This window comes from Oncorhynchus gorbuscha, linkage group LG01, assembly GCF_021184085.1.
Source record: "Oncorhynchus gorbuscha isolate QuinsamMale2020 ecotype Even-year linkage group LG01, OgorEven_v1.0, whole genome shotgun sequence".
NCBI classification, from domain to species: Eukaryota; Metazoa; Chordata; class Actinopteri; order Salmoniformes; family Salmonidae; genus Oncorhynchus; species Oncorhynchus gorbuscha.
The window spans coordinates 26,004,991-26,028,179 of record NC_060173.1 but is presented as its reverse complement, the minus strand read 5'-3'; the positions used below and the strand labels follow the sequence as shown (position 1 = coordinate 26,028,179).

Here is a 23,189-nt window from a genome sequence, read left to right as displayed (position 1 = left end):
TTCCAACCCGTCTGTTGGCCTATCACAGTAGAGGCTGGGCGTGGTTTAAACTTGCCCAGCCTATTGCAGGTGCTCAGGCGGGTCCCCGCCTCTTGGCGCTTTTTGGAGTCTTCCCTCCGTCGATGTATAGATCCTTACTGTTCTGCTATCGCAGCCTAGTTAGAACAGTTGCTCAGTTCATGCTATTGTGTTGTTCAGTATTTTTCCATCTCAGTTAAACCTCGTGATGACCACCCCTCCCTATCACAACTTTGTAAGATACAGCAAGTCACTCCATGTGCTCAATATTGTTACATACAAACACAAGGACAAAGCATCTGCTGGGCTGTTATCTACCGTTTTGCAACATGCAGGTCACACTATGTTACTCAGTTCTTGTCACACACAAACAGGCAAGTAGCAAGCAGTTGTTTAATCTCATAATGGTGCTCCAGTGCACAAATGCAGACACCTCACACAACCAACATCAGATAATATTAAATCATATATATCTAATGGCTATAATGTAAAATACAGGATCCAACAATCCCCCTTTTTCACACCCCCAAGGGTGTGAACAAAAATTCAGCAATGAATCATATAACAGTTACAAAGTTTAAAATACCTTCATGTCCTCCATTCGATCCCACTATGTACTAGATTGGCTACCAGCCACCTAGGAACTTAAAACCCTCATGTCAAAAGAGAACAGCTCATTTAAAAACAGAATAAAAGAAAATGGTGTCAAATTTAAGTCCCCCTTTTGACACCTGCTAGGGTGTCACTCATTATCCTTTATTTCAGCGGTCCCAACATAGCAGTATGTTAATAGCAGTTCATGAAAATAACAAAAAGTTTATTATTAATAAAACATTATTATTATTATTATTTTTCTTTTTTTTACAGAAAAACAGAAAATAAAAATCAACCAAGAAAAAATAAAAATCAAGTGATATATGCTTTTGTCTCCCCCTTTTGACAAAAACAGGATAATACTTTATTGTTTATTGACATGTAAGATGTAGGATAAAACTTTGGTCATGGAAAACAGAGTAAAGCAGAACAAAGCATTATTATAAACCATCTGGTCCTCTCAGCTACTCCTATCCTGCACCAGTTGGGCTTCATGCCACCCAGGGACTCGAAACCTTCCCAACAGGGAGAACAAACATACTGGAAAGAAAACCTATCATAACAAATGTATAACAAGGAACTGTGGTGGTGTAAAAATGTATTCTACTACCTCACCCACAGCATACCATGGGTCATCCTCAGTCAGTCCCATCCTCCCCTGAAAGCTTGATTCAGTATCAGCATCTCCAACTGGAGCATCAAGCAAAGGCATCATCATGCCTGAAGCCTTCACCACATCTGTAACAGACTTCTTAAAACACGGTATGATGCAAGCAGCACAACACATAAGCAATAACAAAAATACAATAATTAGGGTCAGAAATCCAGTAACCACCATACCAGTGTACTTACCAAACCAGGCTCCCAACCAAGAGAACAGTCCAGACTCCTCCACCCCCACCATGGTCCTCATCTCAGCAGATAGTGCATCAAGCCCATTAAGGGCCTTAGATATACTACCATCTGGACTGGTGTTATTAGGAATATACGTGCAACATTGTTCACCAAACATCTTACAGACACCCCCCTGACTGGCAAGAAGCATATCCAAAGCAAGTATATTCTGTCTGGCAACCCTAGATGTGGCCTCAAGCTGTTCAGACAGACCAGTGAGTGCATCACGGGACTAATTCACAAAACGCTGTTGATTATAGTAGATATAATTCATCCATGCAGTCTGTCTTGCATCCACTATGGCTGGACCCATAATAGGTAGTAAGTGCCAGAGTCCATCATTCCTATCCAGGGCCTGAAACTCATGAGGAACCCCCACTGACACTCCCAACAGGTTAGTGTGTATGTCAACTACATCCTCTGTCCATGGAGCACTAACATTCACTAACTCTTGAACGTGCCGTCCTTGGCCAGCTCTCCCGCTATCTCTCTCTGAATGACCTTCTTGATCCAAATCAGTCAGGTTTCAAGACTAGTCATTCAACTGAGACTGCTCTCCTCTGTATCACGGAGGCGCTCCGCACTGCTAAAGCTAACTCTCTCTCCTCTGCTCTCATCCTTCTAGATCTATCGGCTGCCTTCGATACTGTGAACCATCAGATCCTCCTCTCCACCCTCTCCGAGTTGGGCATCTCCGGCGCGGCCCACGCTTGGATTGCGTCCTACCTGACAGGTCGCTCCTACCAGGTGGCGTGGCGAGAATCTGTCTCCTCACCACGCGCTCTCACCACTGGTGTCCCCCAGGGCTCTGTTCTAGGCCCTCTCCTATTCTCGCTATACACCAAGTCACTTGGCTCTGTCATAACCTCACATGGTCTCTCCTATCATTGCTATGCAGACGACACACAACTAATCTTCTCCTTTCCCCCTTCTGATGACCAGGTGGCGAATCGCATCTCTGCATGTCTGGCAGACATATCAGTGTGGATGACGGATCACCACCTCAAGCTGAACCTCGGCAAGACGGAGCTGCTCTTCCTCCCGGGGAAGGACTGCCCGTTCCATGATCTCGCCATCACGGTTGACAACTCCATTGTGTCCTCCTCCCAGAGCGCTAAGAACCTTGGCGTGATCCTGGACAACACCCTGTCGTTCTCAACCAACATCAAGGCGGTGGCCCGTTCCTGTAGGTTCATGCTCTACAACATCCGCAGAGTACGACCCTGCCTCACACAGGAAGCGGCACAGGTCCTAATCCAGGCACTTGTCATCTCCCGTCTGGATTACTGCAACTCGCTGTTGGCTGGGCTCCCTGCCTGTGCCATTAAACCCCTTCAACTCATCCAGAACGCCGCAGCCCGTCTGGTGTTCAACCTTCCCAAGTTCTCTCACGTCACCCCGCTCCTCCGTTCTCTCCACTGGCTTCCAGTTGAAGCTCGCATCCGCTACAAGACCATGGTGCTTGCCTACGGAGCTGTGAGGGGAACGGCACCTCAGTACCTCCAGGCTCTGATCAGGCCCTACACCCAAACAAGGGCACTGCGTTCATCCACCTCTGGCCTGCTCGCCTCCCTACCACTGAGGAAGTACAGCTCCCGCTCAGCCCAGTCAAAACTGTTCGCTGCTCTGGCCCCCAATGGTGGAACAAACTCCCTCACGACGCCAGGACAGCGGAGTCAATCACCACCTTCCGGAGACACCTGAAACCCCACCTCTTTAAGGAATACCTAGGATAGGATAAGTATTCCCTCTCACCCCCCCCCTTTAAGATTTAGATGCACTATTGTAAAGTGACTGTTCCACTGGATGTCATAAGGTGAATGCACCAATTTGTAAGTCGCTCTGGATAAGAGCGTCTGCTAAATGACTTAAATGTAAATGTAAGCACTACGTCGATGTCTTCCATGGGATGGAATGTTTTCAGATACAGATACAGAACCCAACAGCTGTTCAGCAGTAACATCAACAATGGTCAGTGGAATTATCAAACTGGTCAGAGCACACGTACCTTGCCAGTCTCCTCTAAGAATGGGTCTCAGCACTCTTTTGGGTCCACAGATCCACCACACATCAGCCAGACCACTAGTTTGGTTTAGGCCTGTAACTGGCCAAGTGGAATTAATGGTTATGTTACTACTGCAATCAGCTTCAGGCAATCTTCCATAATCAATGCCATTACCTGTACCCGTGATGCAACTGTAATTGCCCCCATATGCCTTAACACCCCAAGGGGCCCGATGAGGAGGTACTGTAGGAAACACAAGGCTCAAAGAGGAACAGAGAGTTGAATTGAGCTGAATCTGGTAACAACCTCTCAGAATACACAACCACCCCTCCTCTCCTTCTCCTATAGCAAATGGGTGTGTAGCCAGAACAGGTCTAGCATGACCAATGTTTCATGTAACTCATGCAGTCCTTAATTTTCAGGATTTTAGCTGTGCACCTCATATAAGACAGCCACAAATTGTCCCTACCATCAAAACCAGTCTCAGTGCCTAATTGATCAATAGCTGAATAGTCTAACATTAATTACCTGAATGGGATTTTTAACACAGTGGTGGCAGGTTCGGTCCAGGGGTGGTAGAGGAGTGTGTCTGGCCCTGGTTCGTCTGGGACCTCTGGTTTTGGCAGCACCTTAACAGAAAACACACCCATCGTGTCTGTCCCGGTCCTTTGTAGTCTGAGGGTGTAAGTGCCTGTATCAGAGAGCTTAATAGTTTTGATGGGTAGTAGGATTTCATCACCTTTACAGAGTTCAACAGTGCTCCCAGGTTTTCCCCATATCATGGAAAACCTATCCACCTTTGTGAGATCCCCTATGCTATAAGGATACCCACTTCTCCAATCCCAGAACTGTCCCAAGTTGGTTATCATGTAATCCCCATACGGACACCCTCCCAATTTAATATAATTTATAATTTTCATCCACTTGTTCTGTAGACATACATTCAGCACTCCACGGGTCAGAACCTGGAATCCGCTGGCACCTCACCATCTATTTCCATCGATTTCTCCAGAGTCCTGGAAATAAGGCCTCATACACAGGGAATTAGACAACAGCCCCATAAAACTAAACAGTCACACAGGTGAATGTAGCCCATAATACAGTGATCATAATATTTTTTCCCCATTTTCCGAACATACTTATCAAAACAATTAGTCAGAGAAGTATCCACCCCAGAGTTTTCTGACAAACTGTGAGCCAGGGTGGTCAAACCAGCTGAGGCTTCGGGCACTGATCCGTCCGGAGCTGTGTTATTTGGGATGTAAGTACAAACATGGTCCCGATAATCACGCATACTTCTCCCTTTTCAGCCAATAACATATCTAATGCAATTTTATTCTGCCAAGCCACCAGGCTGGTTGCTTCAGTCTGTTCTGCAAAACCTTTAATAGCATCTCTGGTATAATTGTTAAAGCGCTGTTGATTATAATAAATATAATTAATCCAGTCCACGTCCGTGGAACCCCAATGTTATCAATGTATACTTTGTCCTTCCATACTGGGTGAGTGGATTCATATAGCCTTCTCTCTCCAAATGAGCTATGACCTGTGTCCACGATCAATATGGGAACCTGCACCGATATATGCCATAATGGCTCAGTGTCCTAGACTGCCATGTAGTTAGAGACTCCATTTTGGTCTACATAAAACTCCATTGAGAGATCCTTCCCAACCTCTACTCTAACTTCCTGTCTACCCAGATCTAGGGATCTCTTATGCTTATTTTGGAACAAAATCCTCATAGTCTAAACCATGGGTCAAATTACCACTCTCTGCATACTCAAGTAGGACGTGCTGTATCAGGAATATGTCACCCACGATAAGACAGCTCAGACGAACAGCTTCCATGTGAAACCCCACCCTTTCCCCGAGAACACATCATTTAGCAAGAGCCAGACACATCTTCACTTCTATGAACAAAAACAGGGGTGACAGGACAGGGAGGGTTACTTCATTCGAGAGATGGCCCCTGGAATTCTGTTAATTCCAGTTCTCCTCTCGAACACTGTTTATTGTTCGATAGCGTAAAGTGTCTTACCCTCCCGCCGTGCGATATGAATCCAGGTAGCTCTTTCAGCTAGCTGTCACCAGGAGTCCTTGGTATGGTCACCCCAACAAGCCTCTGGGACTGGATTGAGTGACTTCACCTGTAGTTCACATGTAATGCATAAAATCCTGGACATACAGGCTTGGTTAACAAACAGTTTCTCATATGTTTTATCTGATTATATCTTTAACTTCTATGCCCATTTGTTAGCTACGTTTTTTTTAATTATTAGTTTCTTATCCAATAGGCCCCATCATATCCTAGACCACAATTTACCCATCCCCCTTTTGATACCTGGCTCTGCCCAGGTACTCTCCACCTTACGTACTCTAAATAATGACTTAGGTAAGATTAGTATATTATCCTTCTGTTCTGACATTATCATGTAGGAGCGCCCCTTTCATTTTCCACATGTCCAATTCTCCCTTTTGTCTCCACTCAGTAACTGTTATCTACACATTCTGTTATCTTTGCTCGTCCTGGCTCCCTTCTAAAACTTCTCCTTTCTGCTCTCCAACCTTCAAGGTCTCTGCAGTGCGGGGGAGGGCTCTTCTGTCTGCCTTTTCCCCTATCTGTCTGTAGCTCTTTTTCTCATGTTTCCACATTTTAACTAAATGTCTCACTGTTTGGCTTTATCTAAACTTGTGGATTTTTTTTTAGAAAAAAATGTCTATGGTGGCGATTTCTAAAGTCCTTATATAGGTTAATTAAACTCCACTATAATTAAGTTACCTTAAAAATTAAATTACATTTTAAAAAAACATTTAAAAAAAAAAAAAAACAGTATTACCCATGACCACAAATTCATTATTCAAATGGCACCCCCTTGTGGCTGATCACACCACCCGGGAGAGTCATGAAAGCAGGTCAAAGGTTACACCATCCCCCTACATTCGTGTTCCATACCATATTAGACATATTAAAGAACCCTTTATCCTTAAAATAAAATAAAAATCACTTGTGTAATTAAAACTCGTAAAATAAAAAACTCATAAGGTTCCATATGTGAGCGTGACTCTTTAAAATATCATGTCTCTGGGAACATAGAAATCCCCTTAACCCAAACATTTACTACAAAAACAAAACCTAATAATTATGATAATCCCCTCAAACTCAAATAATTTGTCTCGATGTTTCATGTCTTATTCGTGTTTCTCCAAATTGTCTCCCCAAAATACTTCTTAAATACCCAGCCATTAGACACACACACAACTGTGATAAATGTGCACTGTCCCTTTAATATAAAAACCTCAGCCTGTAATCCACTCTGCGGGCCTTTCATTGTTCCCCATAATGAAAACTGATTCTAATGTTAGTATACCTTAACCTCCTGTTTAATTTCACTGGTGTTATCTGAACAATCAAACCAAAATCAATAACCGGGAAGTACTTGTGTAAATTAATTAAAAGAACAAAATAAATCTACCTTATTTCTCAGTACTTGGTTAGAACACCACTCCCTTCTTTCATCGACCACACCCGTCGCCCCGTACCTAGTGTATATCTTATCTATTACTCAGTGGCTCAATTAATGTTTAACGTAAGTATGTTCAGATGTTGATTATGTAATTCTACAATATTAGCATAGTTCAAACCTCATAATATAAATCTACACACAGAATTTTACGTTAATAGAGTTTAACACTTTTTCCAACAGTCATGCACACACCCTCAATATTCTATGATATAAACATCTCATCAGCAAGCCTGCGACTTTTTCAACATTCTCACCGGTACCAGCTCCAACTGAAATACCTAATGTACCCGACCTCATTCATACCGATATTAGTCCCCGACTGAATATCAAGCGTATTTCATGCACACGATTTGAGTCTCACAAATCTTAATTTACGCCAGTAAGCTTCAACTTAGACCATACACACACAAATCTTCATTCACCCTAGCAAGCAGACCAGTGGGAGAATGGCCTTCTGTCCATTCTCTGTACAGCTTTTCACCCCATCTCTTCCACTCCTTACCCTCTCTGCCTTCATTCAATTCTAGAGTGGACTTCAGCATTTTCAACACCTTTTCTATTTTCAATGACATTTTATGTACACTACAATACTGTCAACAACCTATGCCTTTACTAAAACCCAAGTGGTACCCTTTCCCTACGGCTAAATCGTCCCCCAATTAGGTCTAAAGTAAGAACTCAATTATGCACTGTGGGTCCCCTAGGGTATTAAGTAGTCTAGTGTCCCCCGGATTATCACCTTTACTTCAATACCAAATGTACAAAATAAAAAATACAATCACTGCATATGACTAACGTGTCAACTGGATCACGTTTCTAGTACAACTTAATGTCTCATTCAAACTTGGTAGTCAGTGCGACGACTTTACTGTACTTCACACACACCTATGCTTTGTTAGGACCTTAGAGAGACCCTTTCCCAAAGGCTAAATCGGTCTCAAGTCCAAGTAATCAATTTAAATATCCGTCATTCAAATCAAATCAAATTTATTTATATAGCCCTTCGTACATCAGCTGATATCTCAAAGTGCTGTACAGAAACCCAGCCTAAAACCCCAAACAGCAAACAATGCAGGTGTAAAAGCACGGTGGCTAGGAAAAACTCCCTAGAAAGGCCAAAACCTAGGAAGAAACCTAGAGAGGAACCAGGCTATGTGGGGTGGCCAGTCCTCTTCTGGCTGTGCCGGGTAGAGATTATAACAGAACATGACCAAGATGTTCAAATGTTCATAAATGACCAGCATGGTCGAATAATAATAAGGCAGAACAGTTGAAACTGGAGCAGCAGCACAGTCAGGTGGACTGGGGACAGCAAGGAGCCATCATGTCAGGTAGTCCTGGGGCACGGTCCTAGGGCTCAGGTCCTCTGAGAGAGAGAAAGAAAGAGAGAATTAGAGAGAGCATATGTGGGGTGGCCAGTCCTCTTCTGGCTGTGCAGGGTGGAGATTATAACAGAACGTGGCCAAGATGTTCAAATGTTCATAAATGACCAGCATGGTTGAATAATAGTAAGGCAGAACAGTTGAAACTGGAGCAGCAGCATGGCCAGGTGGACTGGGGACAGCAAGGAGTCATCATGTCAGGTAGTCCTGGGACATGGTCCTAGGGCCCAGGCCAGTTGAAACTGGAGCAGCAGCATGGCCAGGTGGACTGGGGACAGCAAGGAGTCATCATGTCAGGTAGTCCTGGGGCATGGTCCTAGGGCTCAGGTCCTCCGAGAGAGAGAAAGAAAGAGAGAAGGAGAGAATTAGAGAACGCACACTTAGATTCACACAGGACACCGAATAGGACAGGAGAAGTACTCCAGATATAACAAACTGACCATAGCCCCCCGACACATAAACTACTGCAGCATAAATACTGGAGGCTGAGACAGGAGGGGTCAGGAGACACTGTGGCCCCATCCGAGGACACCCCCGGACAGGGCCAAACAGGAAGGATATAACCCCACCCACTTTGCCAAAGCACAGCCCCCACACCACTAGTTCATTCACACTTGGCCCTGCCTAGTACATCACATTCGTATCATATGGCTTTCCATTCGCACTTTGGTGGTCACTCGTTACCCACCCTTCATACATGTAGTCCCAGACTATCCAGTCACACTTTAATAATCAACTAGAATGAATCATACATGTAGTCCCAGACTATCCATTCAAGCTTTGGTGGTCACCCGTTACCCACCATTCATACATGCAGTAAGTGTTCTCTGTTACCACCTACCAGCCAGGCATACTAGTACATCCCATACACAATGCACCATTAAGTATTGTCGATCAATAATAAAATTGCAGTTGCCAATGGAGATATTACTTTCTCAACTATTTTCCAATCTCACACATCATAATAGTTTAAATTTAGTAACTTACATCAAACAGGTGTCTCACAAAACTACATTTGGATAAGTCCAATGTGCAGAACTTTAGTTTTTCACAACAGGTGTCTGCTTACCTCTTTTAGTTGACCGGTCAGGATTTGTGAGACACACCGTCCGACGACAGTACTGGCCAATCGGCCGGACAATTTCCAGCATTGTCCTTCTACCAGATCACGTCGGGGTCACCAATCTGTTAGGGTTGCGCAAATTCAAATCTGGTATCAGGATAAATATAACAATGAGTCACCGATTTTATACTATGTATTTTTTTATTAGCTAAGTAATAAATGGCAAATGCAACTTTCGTATATACGGGCTCACTGTAATACCACGCAGGGCAGAACAGAGAACTGACAAGAAGTATTTTTCCATCTGTTAAACCTCGTGATGACCACCCCTCCCTATCACAACTGTGTAAGATACAGCAAGTCACTCCATGTGCTCAATATTGTTACATACAAACACAAGGACAAAGCATCTGCTGGGCTGTTATCTACCGTTTTGCAACATGCAGGTCACACTATGTTACTCAGTTCTTGTCACACACAAACAGGCAAGTAGCAAGCAGTTGTTTAATCTCATAATGATGCTCCAGTGCACAAATGCAGAAACCTCACGCAACCAACATCAGATAATATTTAATCATATATATATCTAATGGCTATAATGTAAAATACAGGATCCAACAATAGTTAAATCCTAACAGAAAACCAGTGCACCAGCTAGCTAAATAAGCTAGTCAAAAAAGCTCCGTTGTCATTTAATTTCAATTGAGTTAGCTAGCTAGGTCGCTCAAGGGGGTCAATCGGATATCATTCAGACACCACAAAAAGTGATTATTGCAGTCATGCCTGCCTGACGTTGGTAGTCTGCTAGCTAGCTAATTAGTTAGCTGCTAGAATTTTATTTGCTAAACAATTTCGAACAGATTTTTGCTTTTTTCAAGAGTCTCACTCAATTTCTGCTGATGCCAACTTCTGGAGGTCACAGTGGGGCAACGATATTTGGCTTTCCCATGGATCTGAACGGTCTGCTGGTGTCACTACAATGAAAAATACCTTTGGTGGTAATATTCTACACTCGGAATGTGACCCCTTTGGTCACTTTATTTGTCTTGTGATCAGTTACAATGACATTACTCTCATTACTGTAAACTTCTACGGGTACAACACCAAACATGAGAATGATGAGTTGCTTGAATCTATAGAGAAACATATACTTCATTGGTTATCTAAATTTCCCAATTCGTTATTATTGATAGGAGGGGACTTTAACATTACAATAGATAATTCAACTGATAGATGGCCCCCAGGTAGGCCAACCAATCAGAATTTGGGTTTAATACTTTTTATGGAAAAGTTTGATCTTACTGATATATGGAGAGAGAGGTTTCCGGCCGACAGATCATTCACTTGGAGTAACAAAACAGGCTCCAGACAATCCAGAATAGATTTTTGGCTTATATCCAAATGTATTGATAGTGAGTGTGTTACTACAAATATTTGTACTACTCCCCTCACAGACCATAAGGCTATTTACATTGATATCAAAATATTTACCCCTGATACAAACCTTGGTAGAGCATCCTACTGGAAGCTAAATAGCTCATTATTAAATAATGATATAGTTACATTTGAGGTTAAAGATCTGCTCTCACACTTTTGGGAAAGGGCTTGTGAAGAAAAATCTTATTGCAAGAACTGGGAGCTCTTTAAATTTGAGGTGTCCAAATATCTTAGAAAATATGGTAGTAATCTTGCTAAGACCAGAAGAGCTGAGGAGGAAAATGTGATCATTAAGATAACTTCCCTTTCTCAGAAGTCCCCAGCTGACCTCTTGGGGGAGGAGAAGATGGAACTAATTGAGTTACAAAATAAACTGGATAATATATATAAATTAAAAGCAGAAGGAGCCTTTATTAGATCTAGGAAAAAATGGATTGAGGAGGAAGAACAGAATTCATCCTATTTCTTTAGACTTGAGAAATTTTACTCTAAAAATAACACTATCCATAAGTTAAACATTGATGGTGTTATTACAGATGACCAAAAATTAATCGCTAAATACTGCAGCAATTTTTACAGAAAATTGTATAGCTCTACGTACTGTCAGGAATCCACAGATATGTTTTTTAACTCACTGAATAATGTTCACTCTATCAGTGATATATAATCTAAACAGTGTGATGAACCCATCAAAGTTGAAGAGATTATAGAGTCTATCAAACATCTAAAGAACAATAAATCACCAGGTGTTGATGGAATTGCATCAGAATTTTACAAATTATTTTCTGAACAAGTAGCTCCCTTCCTATTCGAAGTCTTTTTAGAGAGTATTAAAAACAATGTTCTCCCTCCTACAATGAGTCAGGGGTTAATAACACTGATACCTGTAAGCCTAAAAAAGAAGTGCTGCTCATCGATAACTGGCGTCCAATTTGTCTTCTTAATAATGACTATAAGATATTAGCCTCACAACTTGCAAAAAGAATTAAAGAAGTTCTGGATGCAATCATTGATGAAACACAGTCTGGCTTCATGAGGAACAGACATATTTCTAACAATGTCAGACTAGTATTAGACGTACTTGAATACTCAGACCTAATAACTGAGGATAGCTTCATATTATTTTTAGATTTTTATAAAGCATTTGACACAGTAGAGCATCAGTTTCTCTTCCACTCCCTTGAGAGACTTGGCTTTGGGGATTTCTTCTGTAAGGCTATGTTATGTAGGTGAATGAGGACCCAAAAGCGACTTAACAGAAACAGAGTTTATTCCAGTCTTTAACAAAAACGATAATCCTGGATACTATCACAGGTAAAGTCCAAACAGGAAAACTGAAACCCTCTAGTCAGTAGAGGGGAACAACAGGAGATGCGACCACAGACTGCAGGTCGCTTCGGGAAGGCGCAGGCCGTAGCTGATATAGACACCTGCTCACACGCAGCATCTGAAGAAGGCAAAAACACGACAGGACGGAACTAGGACACAGAACAGCAAACAAGGATCCGACAAGGACAGAAGCGAAAACAGAGAGAGAAATAGGGACTTAATCAGAGGGCAAAATAGGGAACAGGTGTGAAAGAGTAAATGAGGTAGTTAGGAGAATGAGGAACAGCTGGGAGCAGGAACGGAACGATAGAGAGAGAGAGAGAGAGAGAGAGAGAGAGAGAGAGAGAGAGAGAGAGAGAGAGAGAGAGAGAGAGAGAGAGAGAGAGAGAGAGAGAGAGAGAGAGAGAGAGAGAGAGAGAGAGAGAGAGGGAGGGATAGAAAGAGGGAAAGAACCTAATAAGACCAGCAGGGGGAAACGAATAGAAGAGGAAGCACAGGGACAAGACATGACAATCTATGACAAAACATGACAGGCTATTAAGACTCTCTATGCAAATGGTAACAGGTCTATCAAATTGAAATATGGCACCTCACCTAGATTTGAGTTAAAGAGAGGAATTAGGCAAGGTTGTCCTATCTCTCCGTACCTGTTTTTATTAATCACCCAACTTCTTGCAAATTATTTAAATAATAGTCCTGTACAAGGTATTTCCATAGCTGGTAAAGAAATTATTATAAGCCAGTTGGCTGACGATACTACACTTTTTCTGAAAGACGCTAACCAAATTCCCATATCGATCAATGTGATACAATCCTTTTCCAAAGCGTCTGGTCAATATCTTAACATTAAGAAATGTGAACTCATGGCTGTCAAAGATTGTGTGAAACCTTCATATTATGGTATTCCAGTAAAAGAAGAACTTACATATTTAGGCATAACCATTACAAAGGATCAGAAGTCTAGAGGCTTACTAAATTTTAACCCTCTTATTAAAAAACCCAGAAGAAACTAAATCAATGGCTACAGAGGGACTTATCTTTAAAAGGTAGAGTCCTAATAACCAAGGCTGAAGGTATCTCTAGACTAACATATGGTGCTCTATCTTTATATCTTGACCGTAAAATAAGCAAGGAGATAGACCAGATGCTTTTCAACTTTCTTTGGAGAAACCGTACCCATTACATTAGGAAAACTGTTGTAATGAACACTTATGAAAATGGTGGACTGAATTTTCTGGATTTTACTACTTTAAATAATACTTTCAAGATCAATTGGATAAAACAATTCCTAAGAAGACCCACTTCTATCTGGAATTTTATTCCTCATCATGTCTTCTCTACTTTTGGTGGCCTTAACTTCATGTTGTTTTGCAATTATAATATTGACAAAGTTCCAGTGAAACTTTCTGCTTTTCATCGGCAGGTTTTCTTGTCATGGTCCTTAATTTATAAACAAAATTTTTCTCCACGCAGATATTATATATGGAATAATCGGGATATATTGTATAAAAATACCTCTCTGTTTTTAGAATATTGGTTCAGAAATAATATCCTATTGGTGAGCCAACTGGTAAATGCAGAGGGTCTTTTACTCAGTTATAAAGAATTCTAAAGAACACCTAAAGATTTTGCAATTGTTTTAGATGCCATTCCCTCAGGTGTTGCTATGTTATTCAGGAACATGTCAAGACCTGACCCTCAGAGCCTACCTTCTATTGACCCTGTTGACTCATCAGTAGGAAAGATTTTGTTTCTCTTTTGGTCCATTCAACAACAGAGCGATACGATCCTTGTTTCAGCAGGATGTTGTATCTATACCTTATGTCATGCCTTATTGGAATGGATTTATTGATAATATCTGTTGGGAAAAAGTTTGGATGTTGCCACAAACATACCTACTTGTTAACAAAATTAAGGAAGTTTCCTTTAAAATTATTCATAAATATTATCCTGCCAACCACTATATGAAGAAGTTTAAGGAAAACATCAACTCAAATTGCTCCTTTTGTAATGACCACCCAGAAACAGTTGTGCATCTTTTTTGGCATTGTATGCATGTAAGAAAACTGTGGCAAGACATCAGTAGGTTTATAATTGAAGACATTTATGAAGATTTTACACTATTGTGGAGAGATGTACTGTTTGGATTCTTTACATACAATAGAAATACGCGGAATCATTTTTATGTAATTAATTTCATTATTCTTTTGGCCAAATTTCATATACACAAATGTAAATTTACAAACAGAAAACCACATTTTCGTATCCTACAAAAAGAAATTGAACTGTATTTTAAGACGGTTAAATGCTCTACTAACAAAAAAGCTGTTAGAATTGTAAGTATATGCATGTCCCTTAAGGTCCTTGTGTAATTGTAATGTGATATTGTACCCCCTAGCTCGATTGTCCATTGTTTGTAATCTATGTATGCTTGTGTTCCCTCATGTGCTTTATGTATTGATTTGTTGTTAATAAAAAAACATTTTTTTAAATATTTTTAAAAAATATTTAAAAGTTAGCTGCTAGAATGGCAGGTTGACGTTTTGTCTGTTACCATAACTTATCCTGTTAGTCAGCTAGCTAGCAGGTAAAGTTAGCAAGCTTGCCATCTTTTTTTCAGCAAGCCTTCAGTTATTGAAGCTTGCACTTTCTTACATTAAGAATGGCCGTTACACGATGCCTGTGCACGGTTATCCATAGCTACGGAATGGTTTGTTTTCTTTTTCACCGTCAGCCCGTTTGGATATGTGTGTCAGTGTGGGGGCTACTCTGGTAAAGCTTTTAGCCTAGTAACGTTAGCGCAATTCAGAACAACAAAGCTTTGTGGGATGTAGCACTAGCTAGCTACTCAACCAGAGGAGCAGAGCACTAGCCCAGGGGTATTCAACATGGGGTCCGCGAGGTACTGCAAGATGGATTGTTTGAACTAGGTTGGAATGGTTTGTCATTTTAGATTTATTGCGGAAGGGACTTGATGAACAATCAACATCCATACAGGCAGAGCTGAGTTTGTTTGATGCGTCCTTTCTGTAGGGCACACAAGCGATTCAGTGAACTCCTCTCTAAAGAGGACAGAAACCTCACCAGTGTGCCCATGGAGAAAGTCCTTTCACTGCCAGAACTCAAGGTGACAAGATTGCAATTCTACTCCGTTACTAATACTTGAATGTTGTTACAAATAATTTTAACATGTTGGATTTCCTTTGGTCCCTAATGTTTATGTTCTGTCCCCACCCTTTAGTCCAAACCTTTCAGGAAAAGGATCTGCCATGTATTCTCAACATCTGATATGAAAGATGGAAGTCTCACCTTTGAGGACTTTCTTGATCTCTTGAGTGCCTTCAGCGATTCAGCTACACTGGAAATCAAGTCCCACTATGCATTCTACATTTTTGGTAATACAATTGTTGGGAATTCATGAGGTACACATGGGGTATGTCATGTATTCATGATGTCTGGCAGTGTGTGGGTGGCTGGTGAAAAACAAAATGGGAATTGTTTTGTCTGTTCAGACTTTGATGACGATGGCACGGACCTGGAGAAGCTGGTGAACTGTTTGACTGGTGAGACTGAAGACACAAGGCTTAAACCTGAAGAGATTAGGCAGCTCGTCAGCAATGTACATTTACAGATTAAGGCCACTATTGGTTCTTCCCAATATGAGCCTACCTCAAGGAAGACCTGTGTATGATATAGTCAGATCTGCTTTATATGATTAAGTCTCTGTCTGCAATATCCAAGGGTAAAGCAACTACTTATTTACTTTTCAATTTGACAGATTCTTGAAGAGTCAGATATAGACAAAGATGGGACAGTAAATCTGTCAGAGTTCCAACATGTTATCTCCAGGTCACCAGATTTCGTCAGGTGAGTTGAAATCTGATTAGAATATCTCTCCATAATCGCTACATTTTAACTATGTACCCCCTCTCTAATATTTCACATTTTTCTTCAGTTCTTTTAAGATTGTGCTGTGAAGTCTACGAATAACACACCAGGATATGGATGCTTTGGATTCTGTTCTATTCATACTAAGAGGACCTCTTCTATTTTTTTTCATTGTAATACCAATAACTTTGAGATTTTGCCTTAAATTATACAGAGTGCCCCCCCCCCCCCCCCAGACTAAAGGTTCCTAAGCTTTTGGGCATGTGCGGATCACGCACTGCGCATGTTTTTACCTCTACTTGACACATACATTTGTGTTGTATCTTTCCTTTCACATATCTCATTGTCAATCGTGAATGATAGATAATAATGGAGTCTTTGTAGGCACCAACTCCGCAGTGGTTCATTGGACAAAGCCTAAGGGGAAATTAATGGTGTTTTTGGATAAATGCCATAAATAAGTTTAGGTAAACACAGGCTTAAGAGATTTTTTTGGTTCTGAGAATCTTCATCAGCTAACATCACTTTCTTGAATTTTGAAGAATTCATATAATCAACAACAAAAAAAGCATAGCACAAAGGCTTAATTCATAAAGGTCATGTTAACTGACTGGTATTATCTGATATAACAAAACATAAGATCTCCTCAGCCTGTGTTAACCTCAGACCTTATTTTCTGCATTTATTCCAAAACCCTATTCTTTCCCCATTCATTTTTCACAGGGATGGCTGAAAAAAAAACAAAGGTAACTAATTTCCTGGGTTTTAGGACTACACGCTGGCGAGCTCTGGTAATTCAAGTTTTTAGCAGTTAAACGTCCATGCAGCAAGGGATCTGCATACCAACCATTTGATCTCATCAGCTTCATGGGATATGCATTTAGTCTTTGTGTTATTGTCGTTTCGAATTATGGGCTAGTGAGCCAATTTTAGAGCAGATGTTAAACTGTAGCATAGTTTAGGCTGTGTTTTTGCCAAGTGGCCACATGGATTATTTTTTTGTTGTTGTCGGACAGTCATTTTATATTCGGTTCTGTTTTGTAGAATACCATCATTGTGATCTTGCAGACATTGAATCAGCTTTGATCAAACTTTATTAAACAAGCTCCATTAGCCAGAGTAGCACAGAGTGTGCGTAAAGTAGAGAATAATTTTTCCGGGGGGGAAAGGTTTGGGAAAGTGTATTTCTACATCATGTCAGTGCTCTCTTAACGGAAACTTTTTCAAATCTATAAAGAGCTAGAATATAAGTAATCAAGTCTTAGTCACTGACTTTACTTTATTTGTCTGAAACAAGCAGCTAGTCAATCAATCTGTGCAATGTCCTTAGTGCTCAACTCCTACAGGCAGTTTTTCCATTCTATGTAGGATATGTGTCAGGATGGAGAGAGGGGTCCTCTTTGATAGCAGAAACAAAAGTGTTCCATGGTCCACACACTACATCCACCACACGCAGCCCCTGGTCCTTGAAAAACTCTACCCTTCTTGGCTCGTCTGAACTGTTCTCAGTCCCCTGTCCCAGCTGGCCGTATTCACCTGAAAAGGATGCAAATGTGAAGCTTGTAGCCGTGCATATGAGAAAAGGCCATGTCTATCCATTCATTGATATGAATTCCTGGGTGAAACACATAATGGCTATTTATTCAATACACAGGCCTACTCAAAGCCACGTAGACTACAATATTTGACATTTAAAGCTTGCACCAGTAGACTAGAATATTTTAAAGCTTACCCCAGCCCCAAGTGTAGAGATCACCTGTACCTGTAAAATAAATAGAAAAAATACTCAGTCTCTAAATTAGTAGTTTGAGGCAGCTTGGGTGAAGGGCTCTTACTTGTGACTGCCGCAGTGTGACGCGACCCACAGCTGATCTTGCTGACCTCACATGACTGAGTAACATCCACCAGGGCTGGGAAGGCCTGTATTGATATGAACACCTCATCGTAGCTCTCTTCATCTTTACATGTGCTGGCACCACCTAAACATACAGCAGTTCAGATATAACATATTTATATGTTGTCTAGCTACACCAGTCCAGAACCTCAATGTAGGTGTTTTGCAACGCAGCCAATTAGAGGGTCTATAAGTATCATCCATTTGCCTGTATGAACACTGAATTTTAAAACGAGCTGAGCTGGTGGGTCTGCCCTCCCAAAATATAACACAGATTTCAGACAGGCAGACCTGTGTCCTGGCTCTTCTGCTGCTCTCCTCTTAGGGCTCGTGATGGCAGTCCCACCTGGCCACTCTCATTCCAGCCCCACACGTACAGGTCTCCCCCAGCTGTGGACCAGACTAGTGATCAAATTGACTGAATAATGTAATGTAATGCAATGCAATCACTCTACTTTATCATTCTTTTGTAAGTTCCATCCCAGTCAGTCTCTCTTACCACTGGTGCAGACAGAGTGCCAACCCCCAGCGGCCACAGTGCTCATGGACATACCCATTAGTGCCTCCATTGCTCTGGGCTCCTCCTGCGGGCTCAGGTCCCCATGTCCCAGCTGCCCATGGCTGCCAACACAAGGAAGTGAGGTTTTCAGAACATTTAATACAGATCCTATGCTGTCGTTCATTCTGCCATGTCTGATGTACCCAAAATAGTCATCAGTAACCTATGAAAGGTGAGCTGAAAAAATGCCTATTGATTAAACTGTTGTACAGGATTTGTTAATTCCATTACGAAACATGACATTTGTTGTCTTCACCTGCCTGAGCCCCAGGTGTAGATGTCTCCAGATGCAGTGAGGAGGACTGCGTGCTCTGTGCCTAGTGCCAGGCTAACAGCCTGTAGTTGTGGGGAAAGTGGGCGGTAAAAGGGAGGGTTGGAAGCTATGTACCCTCCTGGAACCAATGGGAATGTTAGTGAGGGCCCTACAAAACACACAAGAATGCATTATGATTACAACATTATTGAAATGCAACTATTGATTAGAGCTTCAATATATTTGCCACACACCTGTACATGGACCTGAGTGGGGGAAATAACCATATTTACTTAATTCTAGGGGTTGTGGGTGGTACCAACTATGCTACAGCACCAGTCAGTATGAATCAATACCAGTATTATCTGGAATCACCATACTCCACCCTGGTTTCTTCTCATTTCGCTCAGAGTTCCAGCACTCTACTCTGTCTGCGAAAGACAGGGCCAGATATCCCTCGCTGATATGTGCATCCTGGCACCCTCGGCTTTCCTCTACACAGCCGCCACATCCTCTCTGACTGGGGGCCCCTACTCCAAAACCTGCCAAACACAGCCTTCCATCACCTGAAATGCAAACAAATGATACAGTTAAGGGGAAACTTTGAAACAGTCCATGTAGGTTTACGAATTGAGGTACATGATTGCAACTTAATTGATACACAGGAAACTGGTTCATGCAGTTATCAACCTTTCACTGCGGTCTCTGGTTGAGCGGTCTGCCAGTTATTTTCACGAGAAGGCAGCCCTTACAAAAAAATATAACAGTTTTGAAACTGCAGTCGACGGGTATTTTGGACGCAGGATTTGGCAGCATGTAACTGACAGTTAGACTTACAGGTTATGTCGTTGTCTTTTGTTTGAATTGTTTACGTGTCCGCTGTGCGGGGGAAATGATAATAAAAGCGGAACTTACGTAGCTAATACTGTTGTAACGGGGATCCTTATTGTAGCGACACACTTTTGGAGGGAAGGCAATCCTGCGCTGCGTTAGCTAAGTTTTCATGTCATCAGGTGTAGTTCATAAAGGTTGAAGAGTGTATGTTAGGATGATGTGTGAATTCATGCCAGGAATAATAAGTGTGAAGTTTGATTTCTTCCCTTCTGTAATAAGCAGCCAATGAGGTATTTTTTCCTTTATTCATGAGTTTAATCTGAACCCGTTATAACGCCGGTTAAACTGTTATGTATGTAAGCACTTCAGAGTTATACCAAGCTAATAAGTCACTCGTAAGATAAGGTTGTAAGAGTGTGCTTAACTGTATTTTTCATTTACTTTATAGTTCTCACGGAAGGTGATAATTCTGACTAAAACTACAGAATAAAGCCGCCAGTTAAAATCAAGGAACGGTTGTGCTCGTGGTTACTTACTGAAAGGAGCTAAACAGCATACTGCAGTTATACTAAGCCATGACTGCAATCTCCTTTTGTAAGGGATGATCGAGTTGAGTACTCTACTCACTATTTGAATGCAGAGCTGCTCTTCGACTCCAACTTGTCCTGATCTGCGTATCAACATTGCTATTATGTTGACAGATTTGGACAGGCTCCTCTTCCAAATTCCGACAAACAATATCAATAGAGATTGGATATGTCACGTTGGCATCTCCGGCACTTTCCCCATCAGTCACTTTTCCATTCGTTCGTATTTGCCCAAAGCCGTTGAAGCCAAATCCAAACCAATTCATCAGCAACTCTGCGTTTCGCGGTAGCGTAAACAAAACAATCCGTACAACGTTGCGATGAGTGTTACAAATAGAACAACCAGACAGATACTTCACCGGATGTATAAATGTGAAGCATCCGCTTTGCGTTTCCAGTCATTACCAAATATGGTAGTGAAAGGAAACCCACTGGCCGGCAGTGGGAGAAGATGAAACGACATGGGTTTTGGCTGACATTCTGCAAATTCTCATCGATTAAACAGTTGATCTCAATTGAATTTTTTGTTCCCAAAATAAAAATCTGTTTTGAACAGAGTGGACTACGTTTTGTACACTTCACCCTTTGGCATCCAATATGCTGCATTACCGCCCCCAACTGGACTACAATATAAATCCATTAGGCTATACTTATATATATTGTAATGAGGAGCAGGTCTCGAACCCTCTAACTTCTAGCCCGAGGTCCGGTGCTATCGACTGTGCCGCAAAAGCATGCTCGTGCGGCAGGGTAGATTACAGTGACTGTTTGACAGCGCTCCCCACCGGTCTGGGTTGCACCAAACAGCAGGCATCACAAACACCAGGAATCTTTAACTTCACACTTAACTCTAAATTATTCCTTTCAATAGTACAGATCTTAACCCAAGTATTGTGACATAGAGCGTCCACTCCCTCTGGTCATAATAAATACAAACAAATATCACAAGTTCACGACAGTTTACCTTCACTGATTCAAATGCACCCTCCTCCTTTCTCATCCACCCAGAAACCAAAAATGGATCCGCTAAAAAGCAAGGATCCCCTTTCTAGAAAAATGTCACTCCTGCTGGACCAGATTCTTCTTTGTCATGTCCATTGATGCCAGGCTCATGTTTCGAGTTCTTCAACACAATTTCCACCTCACTTAACTCGCCCTCATTCACTTCCATTTCACCTCCAGAATTCGGGCTGGTGCACAGCCCACTCTGTTTGAGTGATGCTGGATGCTGGAGATGGGTGTGAGATAATTTGATCCGTTCGATTGTGGGAGGTCAGATCAGCGTATTGAATGCATGCTGTGCAGTTGTCCGACGAGTTGAAACGAATTACATATATTATCTTGCTGACGTTTTTCCCATCATGCATTTCCTTTGCATTCCCTGACAATTTCTACAAGTGTTTAATGTTTCCAACATATTATTTATGTTGTTCTATAATGCACAGAGAAACAGAAATTATTGACTTGAACCTTCTTATAATATGGATCATTTTTTCTTCCCTTTCCTATTTCCACTAGATTTCCAATGTCTCAGTTATTGTTTGTAAACCAAAAACACCAAGACTTTGGAAGGCTGTCTGGCAGAAAAACTTGCAATGTTAATACATCTGAGTGATTTCATTAAAAGCTGATCCATTGTATCTAAATAATTTCATCACCAAAGACTGCATCTAGCCTTAAATATTTATGTGCAATTTCTGGATTATGGAAATCACAGGAGGCTGCTGAGGGGAGGATGCTCATAGTAATGTCTGGAACTGAGTGAATGGAATTACATCAAACACATGGAAACCTCTTTGATACCATTCCACTTATTATGTTTCTGCCATTACTACGGGCCCATCCTCCCCAAATAAGGTGCCACCAACCTCCAGTGATGGAAATTCATTTCAAAGCAAGATGTGTCAACCAATAATAAGTATAAACCTTGGATGACTGACAGGGGGCGTTGTATTGAAGCTACCGCCAACTTGGTACTCCTCAATTGTAAAATATATATATATATTTTGGAAGCTATATAAATGCATTTATTAATGTCTACATTCGTTTTTGACACATTTATTATATTAAAGACACCTTAATGCATACTTTTAAATGATGTGAGCTAAACATACAAATAAAAAAATAGATACAGTACCAGTCAAAAGTTTAGACACACATATACATTGTATAATAATAGTGAAGACATCAAAACTGAAATAACACACATGAAATCATGTAGTAACCAAAGAAGTACAATGATCCAACCCACCTCCAGGCTGTGTAAGGGCTATTTGACCAAGATGGATTGCTGCATCAGATGACCTGGCCTCCACAATCACCGAACCTCAACCCAATTGAGATGGTTGGGATGAATTGGACCACAGAGTGAAGGAAAAGCATCCAACATGTGCTCAGCATATGTTGGACCTCCTTCAAGATTGTTGGAAAAGCATTCCTCATGAAGCTGGTTGAGACAATGCCAAGAGTGGGCAAAGCTGTCATCAAGGCAAATTGTGGCTACTTTGAAGAATCTTAAATACAATTTATTTTGATTTGTTTAACACTTTTTTGGTTACTACATGATTCATATGTGTTTTTCACTATTATTCTACAAATAAAGAACCCCTTTAATGAGTAGGTGTGTAAAAAACATTTAACTGGTACTATATTTTTGTGGATTAGTCCCCACACGCTGCTGTGTCACATCAATTGAAGATGTCCATTGAAAAATTGCAGCAGAGGTAAACTTCCTGTTAATAATTTATGTTGGGGATGAATCAGAATTAGTTGGGTAACATAGATAAATAAGATGTTTTATTTACTTTCATAATATGCTTGTGAGATACTTATCATTAGAATGTCTCCTTTTGGACTATACTGTTGGCAGTTGCACTTTTCCCTTCTCAGCTAGGGCTCAGTCACTTGGGGCCCAGAGAGGGGAGAGGT

The 23,189-nt window shown here is 41.3% G+C and overlaps 2 protein-coding genes across 6 annotated transcripts; one reads left to right on the top strand and one right to left on the bottom strand.

Moving 5' to 3' along the window:
• The first annotated feature begins 14,848 nt into the window (after nucleotides 1-14,848).
• Nucleotides 14,849-19,770, top strand: LOC124035588 (calcium and integrin-binding protein 1-like). Of its 4 annotated transcripts, XR_006838776.1 has the most exons (5): nucleotides 14,849-15,373; nucleotides 15,488-15,641; nucleotides 15,759-15,809; nucleotides 16,025-16,113; nucleotides 16,202-19,770. XR_006838776.1 is itself a non-coding variant. In XM_046349100.1 (4 exons), exons 2-4 carry the CDS (start codon nucleotides 15,341-15,343, stop codon nucleotides 15,935-15,937), a joined length of 366 nt encoding a protein of 121 aa, XP_046205056.1. In that variant the 5' UTR covers nucleotides 14,849-15,176; nucleotides 15,280-15,340; the 3' UTR covers nucleotides 15,938-16,017. The 4 variants fall into 4 exon arrangements, 2 of the variants coding, with proteins under 2 accessions (XP_046205056.1, XP_046205050.1); XR_006838777.1 differs by lacking the exon at nucleotides 15,759-15,809; XM_046349100.1 differs by lacking the exons at nucleotides 16,025-16,113; nucleotides 16,202-19,770 and having other exon boundaries at nucleotides 14,849-15,176; nucleotides 15,280-15,373; nucleotides 15,759-16,017.
• On the bottom strand, nucleotides 17,211-20,616 carry LOC124035576 (RCC1 domain-containing protein 1-like). 2 transcript variants are annotated; one of them, XM_046349072.1, is made up of 8 exons: nucleotides 20,302-20,616; nucleotides 19,197-19,406; nucleotides 18,844-19,009; nucleotides 18,528-18,649; nucleotides 18,320-18,418; nucleotides 17,970-18,113; nucleotides 17,867-17,896; nucleotides 17,211-17,670 (listed from the first exon to the last, which is right to left on the bottom strand). In XM_046349072.1, the coding sequence occupies exons 1-8, from the start codon at nucleotides 20,525-20,527 to the stop codon at nucleotides 17,495-17,497; spliced, it is 1,173 nt and encodes a 390-aa protein (XP_046205028.1). In that variant the 5' UTR covers nucleotides 20,528-20,616; the 3' UTR covers nucleotides 17,211-17,494. The 2 variants fall into 2 exon arrangements, with proteins under 2 accessions (XP_046205028.1, XP_046205038.1); XM_046349082.1 differs by having other exon boundaries at nucleotides 18,582-18,649.
• Between the last annotated feature and the right edge of the window lie 2,573 nt (nucleotides 20,617-23,189).

Excerpts from the sequence above, each read along its gene's own strand:
- LOC124035588 (XM_046349094.1), top strand. The coding sequence starts at position 15,263 with ATGCGTCCTTTCTGTAGGGCACACAAGCGATTCAGTGAACTCCTCTCT. Across the intron at positions 15,374-15,487 it reads TTTCACTGCCAGAACTCAAG|TCCAAACCTTTCAGGAAAAG; the intron begins GTGACAAGATTG and ends CCCACCCTTTAG. Across the intron at positions 15,642-15,758 it reads CTATGCATTCTACATTTTTG|ACTTTGATGACGATGGCACG; the intron begins GTAATACAATTG and ends TTGTCTGTTCAG.
- LOC124035576 (XM_046349072.1), bottom strand. The coding sequence starts at position 20,527 with ATGAATTGGTTTGGATTTGGCTTCAACGGCTTTGGGCAAATACGAACG. Across the intron at positions 18,650-18,843 it reads TACACCTGGGGCTCAGGCAG|CCATGGGCAGCTGGGACATG; the intron begins GTGAAGACAACA and ends TTGTGTTGGCAG. Across the intron at positions 17,671-17,866 it reads TCTCTACACTTGGGGCTGGG|GTGAATACGGCCAGCTGGGA; the intron begins GTAAGCTTTAAA and ends CATCCTTTTCAG.